The sequence below is a fragment of the Mustela nivalis genome, assembly GCF_964662115.1.
Source record: "Mustela nivalis genome assembly, chromosome: 5".
NCBI lineage: Eukaryota > Metazoa > Chordata > Mammalia > Carnivora > Mustelidae > Mustela > Mustela nivalis.
The window spans coordinates 111,346,809-111,362,089 of record NC_139024.1 but is presented as its reverse complement, the minus strand read 5'-3'; the positions used below and the strand labels follow the sequence as shown (position 1 = coordinate 111,362,089).

The 15,281-nt window shown below is 42.0% G+C and overlaps 1 protein-coding gene across 1 annotated transcript in view; it reads left to right on the top strand.

Moving 5' to 3' along the window:
- B3GAT2 (beta-1,3-glucuronyltransferase 2) overlaps positions 1 to 15,281 on the top strand; it is a 76,020-nt gene that overhangs the window by 39,795 nt on the left and 20,944 nt on the right. The window contains exon 2 of the mRNA XM_082731317.1: positions 9,960 to 10,104. Coding sequence (XP_082587443.1) covers positions 9,960 to 10,104 — 145 coding nt within the window. The remainder of the gene's footprint in view (positions 1 to 9,959; positions 10,105 to 15,281) is intronic.

Sequence of the window (15,281 nt, the reverse complement as noted above, 5' to 3'; positions counted from 1 at the left end):
GTTTATTCCTAGATATTTTATTCTTTTTTTAAAAAAAAGATTATATGTATTTAATTGAGAGAGAGGGCAAGAGAGAGCATGAGCATAAGTGTAGCAGGGGGTAGTGGGGGTTCAGAGGGAGAGGGAGAAGCAGACTTCCTGCTGAGCAGGGAACCTCACCTAGGGCTCCATCCCAAGACCCCAAAATCATAACCTGAGCTGAAGGCAGACATTCAACTGACTGAGCCATCCTGGCACCTGGTATTTTATTATTTTTGATGCAATTGTGGATGGTATTGTTTTCTTAATTTCTTTTTTTGCTAGTTTGTTTTTAGTGTATAGAAATGCAACAGATTTCCATATATTGATATTTTATTCTATTTTACTCTACTGAATTCATTTATTGTAACAGTTTTTTTTTTTTTAAATGGAGTCTTTATGGTTTCCTATATTCATCATTTTGTCCACAGTGGTGATGGTTTTGCTTTTTCCTTGCCAATTTAGATGCTTTTTATTTATTTTTTATTTTTTTAATTTTTTATTTTTTATAAACATATATTTTTATCCCCAGGGGTACAGGTCTGTGAATCGCCAGGTTTACACACTTCACAGCACTCACCAAAGCACATACCCTCCCCAATGTCCATTACCCCACTAGATGCTTTTTATTTCATCTGATTGCTGTGGTTAGGATTTCTAGTTCTATATTGAATAAAAGTGGTGAGAATAGGAATCCTTGTCTTGTTCCTGATCTTAGAGGAAAAGTTTTCACCTTTTCACCCTTGAGTTTGTAATGCATAATCTTTATTATGTTGAGGTATGTTCCTTCTATACCCATTTTGTTAAGAGTTTTTGTCATGAAGAGATGTTGAATTTTGTTGGTTTTTCTGCATCTGTATGATTTTTATTCTTCACTTCGTTAACATGGTATATCATGTTAATCAATTTGCATATATTGAACCGTCTTTGCATCCTGGAATAAATCCCACTTGATTGTGGTGAATGATATTTTTAATGTATTTTTACATTTGATTTGCTAATATTTTGTTGACAACTTTTGCATCTATGTTTATCAGAGATACTGGTCTGTAATTTTCTTTTTTTTGTAGTGTCTTTTTCTGGTTTTGGTATCAGGGTAATGCTGATCTCATAGAATGAATTTGGAAGCATCCCTTCCTCTTCTATTTCCTGGGATAGTTTGAGGATAGTTATTAAGTTGTCTTCAAATGTTTTTTAGCATTCACTTGTGAAGCCATCTGGTCTTGGATTTTGTTTGTTGGAAGTTTTTTTGATTATTTATTTAATTTTGTTACTAGTAATTGGTCTGTTCAGATTTTCTATTTGTTCTTGATTCTATCACAGAAGATTGTGTCTAGAAACTTATCCATTTCTTCTAGGTTGCTTAATTTGTTTGCATATAATTTTTTTTGTAGTAGTCTTATAATTCTGTTTTTGTTTTGTGTGTGTATTTTGAGTGTGTTTCTTTTCTTTCATTTCTGGTTTCATTTGAGTATTTTTTATTCCTTGAGTCTGGTTAAAGGTTTATCAATTTTGTTTATGCTTTCAAAGAACTAGCTCTTAGTTTTATTGATCTTTTCAATTTTTTTTCTAGTCTCTATTTCATTTATTCCTTCTCTGTACTTTATTATTTTTTCCTTCTACCAACCTTGGTGTTGTTCTCTTTCTAGCTCCTTTAACTGTAAGTTTAGATTATTTGAGATTTTGTTTATTTTTTTTTTAAGATTTTATTTATTTTTTTGACAGAGATCACAGGTAGGCAGAGAGGCAGGCAGAGAGAGAGAGGGACAAGCAGGGAGCCCGATGTGGGACTCTATCCCTGGACTCCAGGATCATGACCTGAGCAGAAGGCAGAGAGGCTCTAACCCACTGAGCCACCCAGGCGCCCCGAGATTTTGTTTGTTTCTTAAGACAGACTTACATTGCTGTAATTTTTCTCTTAGAACTGCTTTTGCTGTGTTTCAAAGATTTTGAACCAATGTGTTTCCACTTCCATTTGTCTCAGATATTTTTTTTGTTTTTCTCTATGATTTCTTTGTTGACCCTTTGGTTGTTTAGTACCATGCTTTTTAGTGCCACATTTGTGTTCTGGTTCTTTTATTGTAATTGATTTCTGGTTGGAAAAGATGAATATAATTTCAATCTTAAATGTATTGAGACTTATTTTGTGGGGTCCATCCTGTATAATGTTACTTGTGCAGCTGCTTATGTGGGCTGAAGGAGAGCAAAAAATTCGTTCCCAGCAGCACTTCTGTTCCTGGAGAAAGTTCCCGCAGATCCCTGCCTTTGTGGCACAGGTACTAAAATTAGTCAGTAAATCTTCATGTGCTTTTCACTCCCAGGTGCTTTTCAAACTGTTACTTCTGTGCTGGGTCTTGTGCAGAGTGATACAGTGTGCTAGCTCTTTAAAGCAGAGACTTGGTTTCCCATGGCCTCTCTGGCTCTCCAGGAGTTCAGTCCTGCTGACTTTTAAAGCCAGTATTGTGCTGACTTACCTTCCCAGTGCAGGTCCTCAGGGCTGGGCATTCCTGGTTTGGGCCTTGATCCCTTTGCTGCTCATGCTTGTAATGTCCCTTCTGATTGTGGGTAGCCATGCTGGAGGTTTGGCTCCCAGCTGCATTTCTGCCCCTCCTACTCAATTCAATGTGGACTTCTCCTTAGGACTTTAGATGTGGAAGGTTGGTTCTCCCAGACTTGAGGTCATTTTCAGAGTGAGCTGCAGTATATGTAGTTGTCCTGGTTTGTCCCTGGGAGGTGGTGAGCTCAGGATCTTCTCCCATCTCTTTCTGTCCCATCTTCCCTCTCTCCAAAAAACAGAAGTTTTTGATTTATAGAAAAACTGAGGAGATACTAGAAAGTTTCCTATACTTCATATCCAGTTTCCTCTTCTATTAACATTTTACATTATTACAGTGCCATGTATTACAATTAATGAACCAGTATGAACCAAAGCATATTCTTTATTCAGATGTTCTTGATTTGTACCTGATGGCCTTTTCCTGTTTTAGGATCCCATCTTAGATACCACATTACATTGAGTTGTCATGTTTTTTGAGGTTCTGCTTGGTTGTGACAGTTTCTCAGATTTTTCTTGTTATCAATGATCTTGACAATTTTGAGGAGCACTTGTTAAGTGTATTAGAGGACTCCCCTCTATTGGAATTTGTCTGATGTTTTTCCTGAGTAGATTGTGGGATTACTGGTTTCAAGGAAGGAAGAAGACCACTGTGGTAAGTGCTGCGTTCATAACATCACATCAAGGGTACAGAGAGTCAACATTATTTTATGACTCAAGTTGTTCTGGTTCTGACCATTGGAACTCTTTCAGTTGGTTGTGTCCTTTTGACATACATCCATCACTGTGGGTTTGCTTGAGGTTCTTGTTTGCTTGTTTGCTTTTCAACACTTCCTTACTTCCTGGTATTACAAGATGCTTCATGCTCACCTTGTGTCTGTTCTGCCCACTCCTAGAATCAGCCATTTATCCAAGAAGCCCTGGTTCCTTTTATTGAAGAATGATATTAGAAAAGACCATAGAGGTAGCCTTTCTTGGTACATCTTAAGAAAGATGCACTCTATCAACATGACTTACCAATGTTGATTTTAACCTTGATCATTTGTCTCATCAGCTCTCTACTGTAAAGCACCTTCCCCACTCCAGACTTTCTTCCAAGCTTTTCTTTTGGAAAGAAGTTACTGTGTGCAGCTCATATTTAAGGAATGCATTCCACCTCCTTGTTGGGAAGTTATCTGCATAAATTTTTTGGAATGCGCCTGAATGGGAGATTTGTCTATTGTCCATTTACTTATTTATTCAGTCATTTATATATTTCAGGTTATATTAGTGTTTAGTATTTACTTTATACTTTAAGGTATAACTCCTTAATTTGTTTTGCTCACATTGTTCCAGCTTTGGCCAGTTGGAGCTCTTTCAGTTGACTCCTGCATGTCTTTTATATGCTCTGATCAATGTGCAGTTTTTTATTTGCTTTTGTTCTTGAGCACTTCCTTACTTTCTGACTGTAAAGATACCTTGGGATATGTCTTGTGTATTTTTTGCTTCAGACCTAGAACCAGCTACTTCTGCGAGTGGGTCTGGTTCCTTCTATTAGAGTATGGTATTAGAAACCAAGATCTGGGCACCAGGTGTGCTCATTGCTACTGGAGTGTCATTATTTCTGGGCCCTGTCTGCTGATAGAGCAAGGAAATAAACATGTGATACTAATCCATGTATACACATCTCTCTATCTGTATAACCATCTCAATAACCATCTGTATAACTATCTGTGATACTAACCCATGTAGACACATCTATCTGTATAGCCATTTCAGCTAAAAATGAGTTCATATTGATGCCTCCAGCTCTAATCTATAACCACATGGATAATTCTAGCTTTCTCTTCTGTTTGTCTGTAAATTCTTACTACAACAGTGAGAAACTTGACTCCTAACAGCCACTGTCCACAATAGATTTTCTGTTTTGTTTTTTAATTAAAGAATGCAGGGGAATATCCCTGTCAGGAGCCCATGAACCTGAGTTCCTTTTCCTGGAATATTTTTAGTCTTCTTGTCCACAGTAGTTCATGCTTCAGGCTTTAGACTTAGCTCATGCTGATGTCCTTAAGGAAACTTCAGCAGATCCCAGATCACATCAGATCCTCTGCATCCTGCTCCTATAGACCATCTTCTTCCCTTGCAGCCCTTATCAGTATAGAAATTAAGTAACTAATTTTGCGATTTGACGTGTCATTGCTTTTTCTCTACTGGATTGTTGGCTTGGTAAATGAGAACATTGTCAGCCTTGCTCAGGGCCTAGCACAGCACTGGACACACATTATGTGATGGATGGTTTAGTGAAAAAATACAGCAGGAATGGAAGAAATGTTAAACTTGATCTTCTAACTAATAACATAGGAGATGAGTTTAGAATATAACATTAGGAACATTTCTACTTTCTAGAATTCTTAGATACTTTATGCACCTCAAATTTCATGCTGTGGGAGTGGAGGTATAGGGAAATCAGGCAAAAAAAAAAAAAAAAAAAAAAATCCTAGGCAATATAAAGATACGTGAAGGACTCAGGAATGAATAGCATTGAGCCAAGTGTCCATGAGTTGAAGGATGCTAAAACCTTTAGGGGGCAGATGCAAGAAAGAAAACACAGATATGACATTAATTTTCGAACTTGTTCCCAAGGGATTTTATGGGTATGTTGGATTATGTAATGTAGTTTCTCTGTTGGAAATATCAGATGTTTATGGACAGTGAAATTGGAGAAGGATACTCAACTCCAGGTCATCACTTTTGTATTTCTTCCTTGTATTTGTCCTGCTCTTTCCTTGTGTCTTCCGTTTACTTGATCCTTTTGGATTTAGGGTGTTTTTCTTTCCCACTGCAGTGTTAAAAAAGCAGGATACAGAGTGTCATTCTTTATGGTAATTCTCCTTAAGGTTGCCTATAGCATTTTAATTTTTATTTATTTAGATAAAAATTTTTTAAATTTTATTTTCAATGTTCCAAAATTCATTGTTTATGCACCATACCCAGTGCTCCATGCAATACGTGCCCTCCATAATACTCACCACCAGGTTCACCACTCCCCTCCCCTCCAAAACCCTCAGTTTTATTTCTCAGAGTCCACAGTCCTTCATGGTTTGTCTCCCCCTCTGATTTCCCCAGCTCACTTACAGCATTTTAAATTTCAGAAAATTAAGAACTTTATTCATTTCCCTTTAGAAAAAATAAGACAAGATTTCACCCTAGTGGTGTGTCTTCAAGAAAGATAAAGGCATTTGTTTAACTCTTTCTGCTTTAAGGGCATTCTGATGATTGCCTAGTGTGATCTTCTGAAGTATTCCAGTCCCTGGAGCTGGCTCTTAGCTGTTCCCCAGGGAGGGACCAAAAGGTTGTAAAGCTGCAGAAAAAAAAAAAAAAAAGTTGGCTACAAAACCCAGGGGCTGATTGTTGGTGAGGGTCACCAGACACAGGTTGGGGAAGTAGTTACCTGCTTTCCTCCTTTCTGGAGAAGATGAAGATGAAAAACTACCACCTACCCTGGGATAGTTTTTCTTGTTGTTTTTGGCTTTGGGTGTTTTTAAAAATAGTCTCCACAGCACTGGAGAGTGGAGCCCATCGCAGGCTTGAACATACAACCCTGAATTCAAGACCTGCGCTGAGATCAAGACTGCTGCTTAACCAGCTGAGCCAGCTAGGTAAGCCAATGAGGCAGGCCTGCCCTTCGATAGTTTAAATGGCATTTAGGAAGAGTGTGGAGATGTACCAGAGGTATCTTTTGTGTCCTTAGTAGCCCTTGGGACTATGAAAATAGTCCACGATTTTGGCTGGTTAACATTGCTATGCAAGTCCTGTCTATTTAATGGAGGTTGTGGTGGGAGAAATAAATGACAGATTATGACTTTGGCATTGAAGAAAAGGAGAATGCCTTGGGGATCTATTTTTAATAATGTAACTCTTAGAAATATGTGAATTGCTTCCCATTCCTTTTCTGTCTAGAGGTTTAGTTCTCTGTTTTAGATTGGGGCTCACACAGCCACTTGAGGTTGTGCCCCTGATGTAACTATTATTTTGTGTTAATAAAGTAACAAAAATTTTAAATACCAAGAATATTTCAGTTGTATGAAAGTGCTTTTACTTTTAATAGTAACAGTCATTGTTATCTTCCCCCCTTCTCAGAAAAGGTGGCTGCTGAGGAATTCTTAAAGAGCATAGATTGAGCGAAAAGGACACAGAACAAAGGATATCTCCCAGGGGTGAAATGAAGAAGTTCTGTAAATAGCTGTGCTATTTTCCTTTGAAATGTCTGGCACATTCCATGTGATACAGTGGAGGGGTACTGAGGGGTGTGTGTCTAACTCTGATGGAGCGTTCCACGCTGACTCTCGGAGCCATGCACACATGGCAAGGGCATCTGGATCCTTCCAAAGTATTAAACTACTTAAATGACAAGTTGTTTTTTTTTAATTTTGCATACATAATCCTGCCATATCACCTGTGTTCAGATAGTCACTCCTTCACCTTTGAACACCCTTCTCTGAAAAAATCCAGCATAAGTAAGTGTTAGCTCTGAGCTGCTCTCAGGAATTTGGAATGTGATAAGCCAAACCTGCATTTTCTAGCAAGAAACTGGCACAGAAATGGGAAGTTTTGTTTCTTGGATTCATCTTATTACCTAGAACCTGAGGCTCTTCTGAAGTCTGTGGGCCAAATCCTGCATGTCTTTCCTGGCCCGGTTTAAGTGAAAAGCCTGCCACAACACCGGTTTGGCCATGTTTAATTCCCTCACGCTAGTGGTCTCACAGTTGGTTTATTATTCTCCATAATGGTGATTTCTCCATTCCTATTTTAAAATCATTTTAAACTTCTGTTCATTTATTGTCTGTCCTTCTCCTCTTCTGATGGTGAGCTGGTCGCTTGGCCTGCACAGGCACACACTGCTTGCTTGTTACACGTGGTCTTCCTTTCAGTTACTACCTGGTGCTTATCAAGAATTTTTGGCACCTGACCTATGTAGGGCACAACCTATGCATTTTCAAGAGGACACACAAGGTGGAGAAGGGGTCTGTTTCCCAGCGTTTGGCAGATTTGAAAATTTAATGTTCTGGGCAAAAACAATTTAGGAGCTGAAAAATCATGCACATTTTAAGGAAATACCAAAAAAGAACAGTACTGTTGTTAATACCTTAGAGATAGATATAAGGCCATTACATCAATTTAAGAAAAACACCTGTATTTAGATTCTAGTTTTTTCATATGTTTGCATGTTTGATACATAAGACAGATAGAAATGTTTACACTTTCTGCAGTGTGTGAGGGAACAGGAGTTTGAAGGTGGAGTGAGTTGGGGGGAGGGTGAAATTTCTGTGGAAATTTTAGTAAACTTTCTGGGTTTTTTTTTCCCCACCTACGGAGATGACATAGGACACAAAACATTAAATGTTAATATTGATTCAAGAATTGAATCACGTGGGTGCCTGGGTGGCTCAGTGAGTTAAGCCTCTGCCTTTGGCTCAGGTCATGTTTTCAGGGTCCTGGGATCCACCCCCCCTCCCCCACATCTGGCTCTCTGCTCAGCAGGGAGCCTTCTTCCTCCTCTCTGCCTGTGTCTCTGCCTGCCTACTTGTGATCTCTATCAAATAAATAAAATCTAAAAAAAAAAAAAATTAAATCATGAAAACATTGCTGAGGAAAATGAAAAATCTATGTAAATGAAGAACTATGTCTTATTCATGACCCGATTTTGTTAAGCTATCTGTTCTCACCAAACTGTTACATAGATTTAATGCAATCCCAATAAAAATTTGCTAAAATGTTCAAGGTGCATCTGAAACTCATATGGAAAGGAAAAGGAATTAGAACAGTCAAAACAACTTTGATGAAGAAGAACAAAGGATTAATACTGCCGGACAGCCAGAGTACTCTAGAGCCACAGTAAATCAGGACAGGGTGTTAGCATCAAGATCAACAAATGAACCAGCAGATCAGAGGAGAATGTCCATAAATAAACCCACAAAGGTGCAAAGACCGTTCAGTTCTGGGGCAGTCACATATCCATTCACATACTGTGGTTGGAATAATCAGATATCTGTATGCAAAAAGGAGAAAGAACATAGCTTCAGGGGTGCTTGGGTGATACAGTCAGCCCCTCATAGCATACTCACAAATTAATGCTAACTAGATCATAGCCTAAATAGATCATCAACCTAAAAGCGACAACTATAGTACTTGTAGAGAGGAGGAGAAAACTCTTGTGATTTTGAGTTAGGCAAAGATTTTTTTTTTTTTTAAGATTTTATTTATTTTAGGAAGAGAGAGAAAGAGCGCATGCTTACAAGAAGGAGAGGAGCAGAGGGAGAGGGAGTTAATCTCCAGCAGACTCCTGCTGAGCACGAAGCTTTGGTGTTGGAGGGGGAGAAAAAGCTTTGGGGTTGAAATGGTCATTACAACAGTCCACCAAATGCAGCTGTGTGGGTTATGCCCAAGGACACCCCCAGCTGAGAGGGTGAGTGGAGCTGAAAGCACTTTAATGGCCAAGCCATGGGCCTGGTATACGTATGTGCCTGAGGAAAGGGAAGCTTCTAGTTAGCAGGAAGGTGTCTTGTGGGCTGCTTCCGGTCTATTTCACACATGTCTTAGAAGGTGGTGATGGTGGCTTCCCCCCAGAATTCTTCCCTGCCATCAGCAAGCTTTGTTGTGAACATGTCTTTTCCCTTAAAGAAATCCAGTAAATCACTTTCAGCGGAGGGCCCTCTTTAACCAGAATTCCACCAGATACTACAGTGTGTGCTGGAAGAGAGAAGGCGAGCTTTTCTAGCTGCCCTCATGATGCTTTTCCTCCTCTAGCTGGGCTCAGTTGCCCTTGAAAAGTGGAATGTAGAGCGTGGGGTTTTTTGTCTTTTGGTCTCTCTCGAGGATGCCCAGCGTCCCCTCTATCTGGATGCCATTAGTAACACCGTCAGCCAATATTTCTGTGTCTGTATAAACAAACAAGTCATAGAAAGGCAACTCCTGCGGCTTTTCAGTGAACTTTTTGCTGTTACTGAGGAGTCAAGTTTCCTAAAGGGAAGTCAACCCTTTCACTTCCAAAGATGCCAAGTATGAAGATTCAACTTGGAAGCAAAGAGAAAATATTTTTGACAGTCACAACTTAGCTTCAAATAAGTGACATCCAGATACTGACACCCACTTCCTTTCTCTCAAGCCTTGAGCCACCAGCAGACTCTGTGACAGAGGGTGGCTGATGGCGCCCAGCCGCCGGGCATCGGGCGGCAGTACTTCTGCCAGTAGAAGTGTTCTGTCAGGACCTTCAGCTTCTGAAAATCTATGCCCCGCCTCCACCCCACCCCACTACCCCATTTCTTCTATGCGGTTCACATTTCTTTCCTCCCTTCGAGTTGTTTTCCCTCAGGAAACTTAAACCACATCTCTTTCCCCTTTTTTATAGATGCGAACTACACGCAAAGTCTCTGTCTGGCCCGTGGGCCTGGTTGGTGGGCGACGCTATGAACGTCCGTTGGTGGAAAACGGCAAAGTCGTGGGCTGGTACACCGGCTGGAGAGCAGACAGGCCTTTTGCCATCGACATGGCAGGTGAGGAGTGTGGATGGTGACCTTTGCTCCTCCCTGGTTGTTCTTCCAGGGGTCCCGTGTGCTGGAGGAAGGAAGCCTCGAAAGACCCTACGTCGTATTCTGTTCAGCAGAGAAACAAAGTAAACCTTCGAAACAGGCTTTTTGATTAATTCAAGTAGAAATGGACTTCATGGGTGCTTAGAAATGATTATTCCGTCCCATTTTAGTCAGCTGTCCATGCGGCCATCTCTTCAACAAGCGTGTATGTGCCGGGTGCTGGGCTGAGTGTCTGGTCAGTGGTGGGAACCAGACTTGGCCCCTCCTCAGCGGGGCTGCTGCCTGTGCCTTCTGGTTCCCCTCTCTAGGAGTCCATTTGGTTTCAGTATATAACATGCTTATTGGTAAGTTTAATAGTGATGTGAAATTGACAAGCTAATCATTTTCATGCTTAATTGGTAAATTCAGTGCTTACTGATATATTTAATAGCTGAAACATAAAATTGGGTTTCTGGTTTTTCAACCATTGCTTCCCTGAGTATGTCTTTTAAAGTTTATGTCCCCTGGAGCACCTGGGTGGCTCAGTCAGTTAAGAGTCTGACACTTGATTTTGGCTGAGCTCAGGATCTTAGGGTTGTGAGTTCAAGCCCCACGTTGGGCTCCGTGCTGGACGTGGAGTCTGCTTAAGATTCTCTCTCTGCCCCCGCCTCTAAAAAATTAAAGTTTTTATTCTCTGACTAACCCACTCAATTGAGAAAGACCTGTAGTAGTCCACAAATCCTAAAATGCTACATTATCATAAAGTGACTCCTTTTCAGTGGGTTATATAAGACCATGCCTGTGGTAACTGTGGAAGGATGCAGTTTAAAACATGAGGTTTAGAGGCAAGAAAAATCACTGACATTTACAACCTAGAAGATGGAGGCAGAAAAGCTTCAAGGTTAATCTCCTCCATCTTCAACTCTAGAACACAGCTCTGTCTGTCCGTCTGTCATCCTGTGCTTGGCCAGTCCTTTGCGTGTATTTCCCAGCGGCACTCAGAATTCTGATGGGACAAAGACTGCGTCCTGAACTGGATTCATCACTTTTATTTTGATGATCCTATAAATTTGAGGGAGCAAGATTACGAAGAGTGCGAGGAGTGAGCATTGTTGGGGCGAGTTCTGGTGCACGATGCTATGGGGGGTCCCTTGCCCTGCATCACGGGAGGGAAAAGACTAGGATATTTTTACTCGGTGTTTAACAAACATTTCCTGTTTCCTGTGTCAGTTTTATGGAAATGTATTTCATGGTCTCTGACCCCAGGGACAGTTTGGAACTCTTTCCCTTCCCTCGTCACCCGGACCTGAGCTCCCCTCTCTGTTTTCTGACCTCCCCCAACATAAGCCTTACCCTGTGGTCTTCAGTCCCTGCAGCCTCAGGGCTGAGTGCCGTCTCCACCAAATTCTTCACCTGAAGGCAGACAGAAGCGAGGTCAGCCATACTTGGAAGTCCCGAGGGCTCCCCAAAGAGGCCTTTCCTCAATGAAATGGGGAGTTCATCGCTCTGAAATTAAAAGGCTGTGTCTTTGGAGAATCTGGTTTCTTGCTGAGAGGAAGTATAACTGAGCAGAAAACTTCGAGATAGTCTTTTGCTTCTCTAGGACTTCGTTTCCCCATGTGTAGAATGAGATGTCGCGTGAATGACCACTGAGGTCTTCTCTGGTGTGTTCTTCCTTCTCCAGGCTTCTGTCCTTGGCAGGCTCAAAGAGAAGCCAGGTCCCTGGTCACTTTTTTTTTTTTTTTTCTTTTAAAGAGATTTTATTAATTTATTCATGAGAGAGAGAAAGGCAGAGGCCAAGGGAGAAGCAGGCTCCTTGCTCCACAGGGGCAGGACTCACTGCGGGACTTGATCCCAGGACCTCATGTTTTTTTAACCTGAGTGGAAGGCAGACGCTTAACTGACTGAGCCACTCAGGTGCCCAGGTCCCTGGTTCCTAAGTGAGGAGTTGAGACTGCTAAAGCAGCCAGCTGATAGGTGTTTGGCCCTTACCTTTCCCAGAGCCTTGCTTCACCACAGGCTCTGCAGACGTGTCTCCTTATACACAGGATCTCTGCCTGCAGCCCTGCAAGGTAGCTTCAAGGTGAGGACAACTTAGATTAAGTCTTTCTGGGTTTTATTATAAGAACTTTTACGTAGATGATCAAGTATCCAGTAAACCCACTGAATATTTGCATTGAATCCCCCCGCAGAGTTTGGATCCAAATAGACATATCTAAAATTCAAGAAAGGCACATGGGTTTTATGCATTAGGCCTGACCTGTGACAAGATATTTGGTACCTTTTTACTTTGATCTATGACATGACTGATGTTTGGCTTTTTGTGAACATTTCAGTGTATTTTCAAAGCATAATATAAGGACTATCATAAAATATGAATAATTTGCCTATTAATTTGCCTATTAATTATCCTTGTTTCAAAATAGGAATATAATTTCTGTGTCTAAGAAAATAGGTTTTGCCACACTAAATTATTTTTTTTACACATGCACTTGCTTTTGCAAATTAGTTTTCAGTAAATTATTAGTATTTTTGGAAGCCTTTAAGTGAGAGTGATTTGGTTGATCAGGTGATGATTCTGATTTGGAGGGAGTTTGTTCTCCTCCTAAAACTTAAAAAGTCACAGCTTTGTTTACATTTCACGCAAGATTCGCGTATTCTCTGTGGGAAGCAAGGCAAGACCTCACAGACCTTCACAGACAAACGGTACTTCCTATTTCATTTTTAAGTTACATGCACTCACAGTGTCTAGAAGGGGAGAGAGAAGCCAGAAGGCCAGTTTCGTGCTGGCTTCTGGACAGTCGGGGCCGCTGCTCACGAAACGGTCTGTGGGGGAGGAGTGAGAGGACCGTGCTGGAGCCTGGGCCTCTCCTGGATTCCCACGAGCTGAGGGAGAGACTTGACGCCTCACCATCAGGGCACATTTACACAACGGTCTTGCTGTGGGGGTGGCGAGCCCCTTCACTGGAAGCCCGTCGGGGTCTGTCCCGCCTGGATTTCTGTGAAGTCACAGCCTCGCCTGTTACTTGAAGCTGATTTGAGTAACAGACCTTGGAACTGTAATGTTTGACGCCATTCAGGGAGTTTGACTCTGTGTCCGTCTTTACTTTGCCCTATTGGACTCGGCAGGGGCGATCTTTGCTCTCAGATGAGGAAACACTGTTCTGGAATTACCGTGTAGGTATGTGTAGGGGTGTTAATGGCCGAAGCAGAGATTGTCGCACTGGGCGAAAGCTAAAAAAAAAAATCCCAAACTTAGGAATGATGACTACTGAAACCCTGAGTTAGATAACCACCACAGGATGGCTCCGGAGGGAGCGCGGCCGTGGCCATCCCTGCCCGGGGAAGCAGCACGCAGGCGGCTTCTGCCCTGGCCGCTGGCCACCCTGCTCCTCCGGGCAGGGAGACCCAGGAACACCTGCTGCGGGCCCGAGCCTCGGGCTTCGGCTCCTACCCCTTGGGCATCTGACCAGCTAGCTCTGACTGACGCCAGCAAGGCACTCCACACAAAGTGTTTAGCTCTCTTTGGAAGTCAGGGTGTCATTTTCAAGTGACAGACTGCCTTTGGCCACTTCCAGGAAGGTGTCAATAAGAACCATTGCTTGAAAGAACTGAGCTTAAAATAATCTTGAGCCTCACCGGAGAGGTGTGGATTTGTTCAGATTCAGAACTTAAGGCTGAGATCCCTGTTTTGAATTCTCACTCTGTGTGAGGTGGCAGGCAGGGCTCTGTGCTCCTTTAATGACAGTCCCATAGGGTTCCCAGGTGAGTGCCTGGCCCAGAGTAGGGCCTCCATTCCAGTAAAAACCCAGCGGGGTGCACCATTGTTCAGCTCTGCCCTAACTGCCCGGAGTCAGCTCAGACCCCACAGGTTAGCAGGCAGTCCCCACACGACTGCCTTTGCTTAACCAACAACAATTTGGGAGTCCCAGGCCAACTGCACTCCTGACTAGCTGTAAAGCTGTTGTTTTTCTCTCAGGTTTGACAATTTGCTAGCAGGACTAGTAAACAAACTCAGGTTAGTGCTCTATTTATTATTAGAGTCCTTTTACAAAAGGTGCAAATTAGGACCAGTGACATAAAGATACCCGTGGGCTGAGGTCTGGTAGAGAATGCAGAGCTACTGTGCTGTTCCTTGCGGAACGAGGCTCTAGCCCCCTCCCAGTGCATTAATGTGTTCACAGCATGGGAAGTTCCACAGACCCTCTGCCTCCAGGGTTTGTTTTTTTTTTAAATTTTTTTATAAACATATATTTTTATCCCCAGGGGTACAGGTCTGTGAATCACCAGGTTTACACACTACACAGCACTCACCAAAGCACATACCCTCCCCAATGTCCATAATCCCACCCCCTTCTCCCAACCCCCTCCCCCCAGCAATCCTCAGTTTGTTTTGTGAGATTAAGAGTCACTTATGGTTTGTCTGCCTCCAGGGTTTTTAGATAGTTTCATTATGAGGCACATTGATGACTCAGTGGCCACACAATGGAACTCAGTCTCCAGCTTCTATCCCCAGAGGTCGGCACCATCCTGTGGCATGGTCCGACATGGCCCCATGTTCTGACCCCCCTAATCCTGTGCTTGGTTTTTCCAGGAACCAGCCCCCATTCTGGAGCTCTCCAGAGACCCTCTGCAGCCACCTCATTAGCACAACAAAGTCACTCCCATCCCTCAGGAAATGCTAAGGGTTTTATAATAAAAGCTCCTGACCCAGAACTAGGCTGTCAGCTTTTCCCCATTGAGGATGATATTCGCTGTAGGTTTTTCATAGATACTTTTATAAAGTTGAGGAATGTTCCCTGTATCCCTATACTTTGAATCGTTTTAATCAGGAACAAATGCTGTATCTTGTCAAATGCTTTTTCTGCATCAATTGAGAGGACCATGTGGTTCTTCTCTCTTCTGTTATTGATTTGTTCTATCACATTGATTTGAGAATGTTGAGGCACCCTTGCATCCCTGGGATAAGTCCCACCTGGTCATGGTGGATAATCTTTTTAGTGTACTGTTGGATCCTATTAGCTAGGATCTTGTTGAGAATCTTGGCATCCATATTCATCAGGGATATTCATCTGAATTCTTTTTGGTGGGATCTTTGCCCGGTTTGAGGATCAGGGTAATACTTGCTTCATACAAAGAGTCTGAAAGTTTTCTTTCTGTTT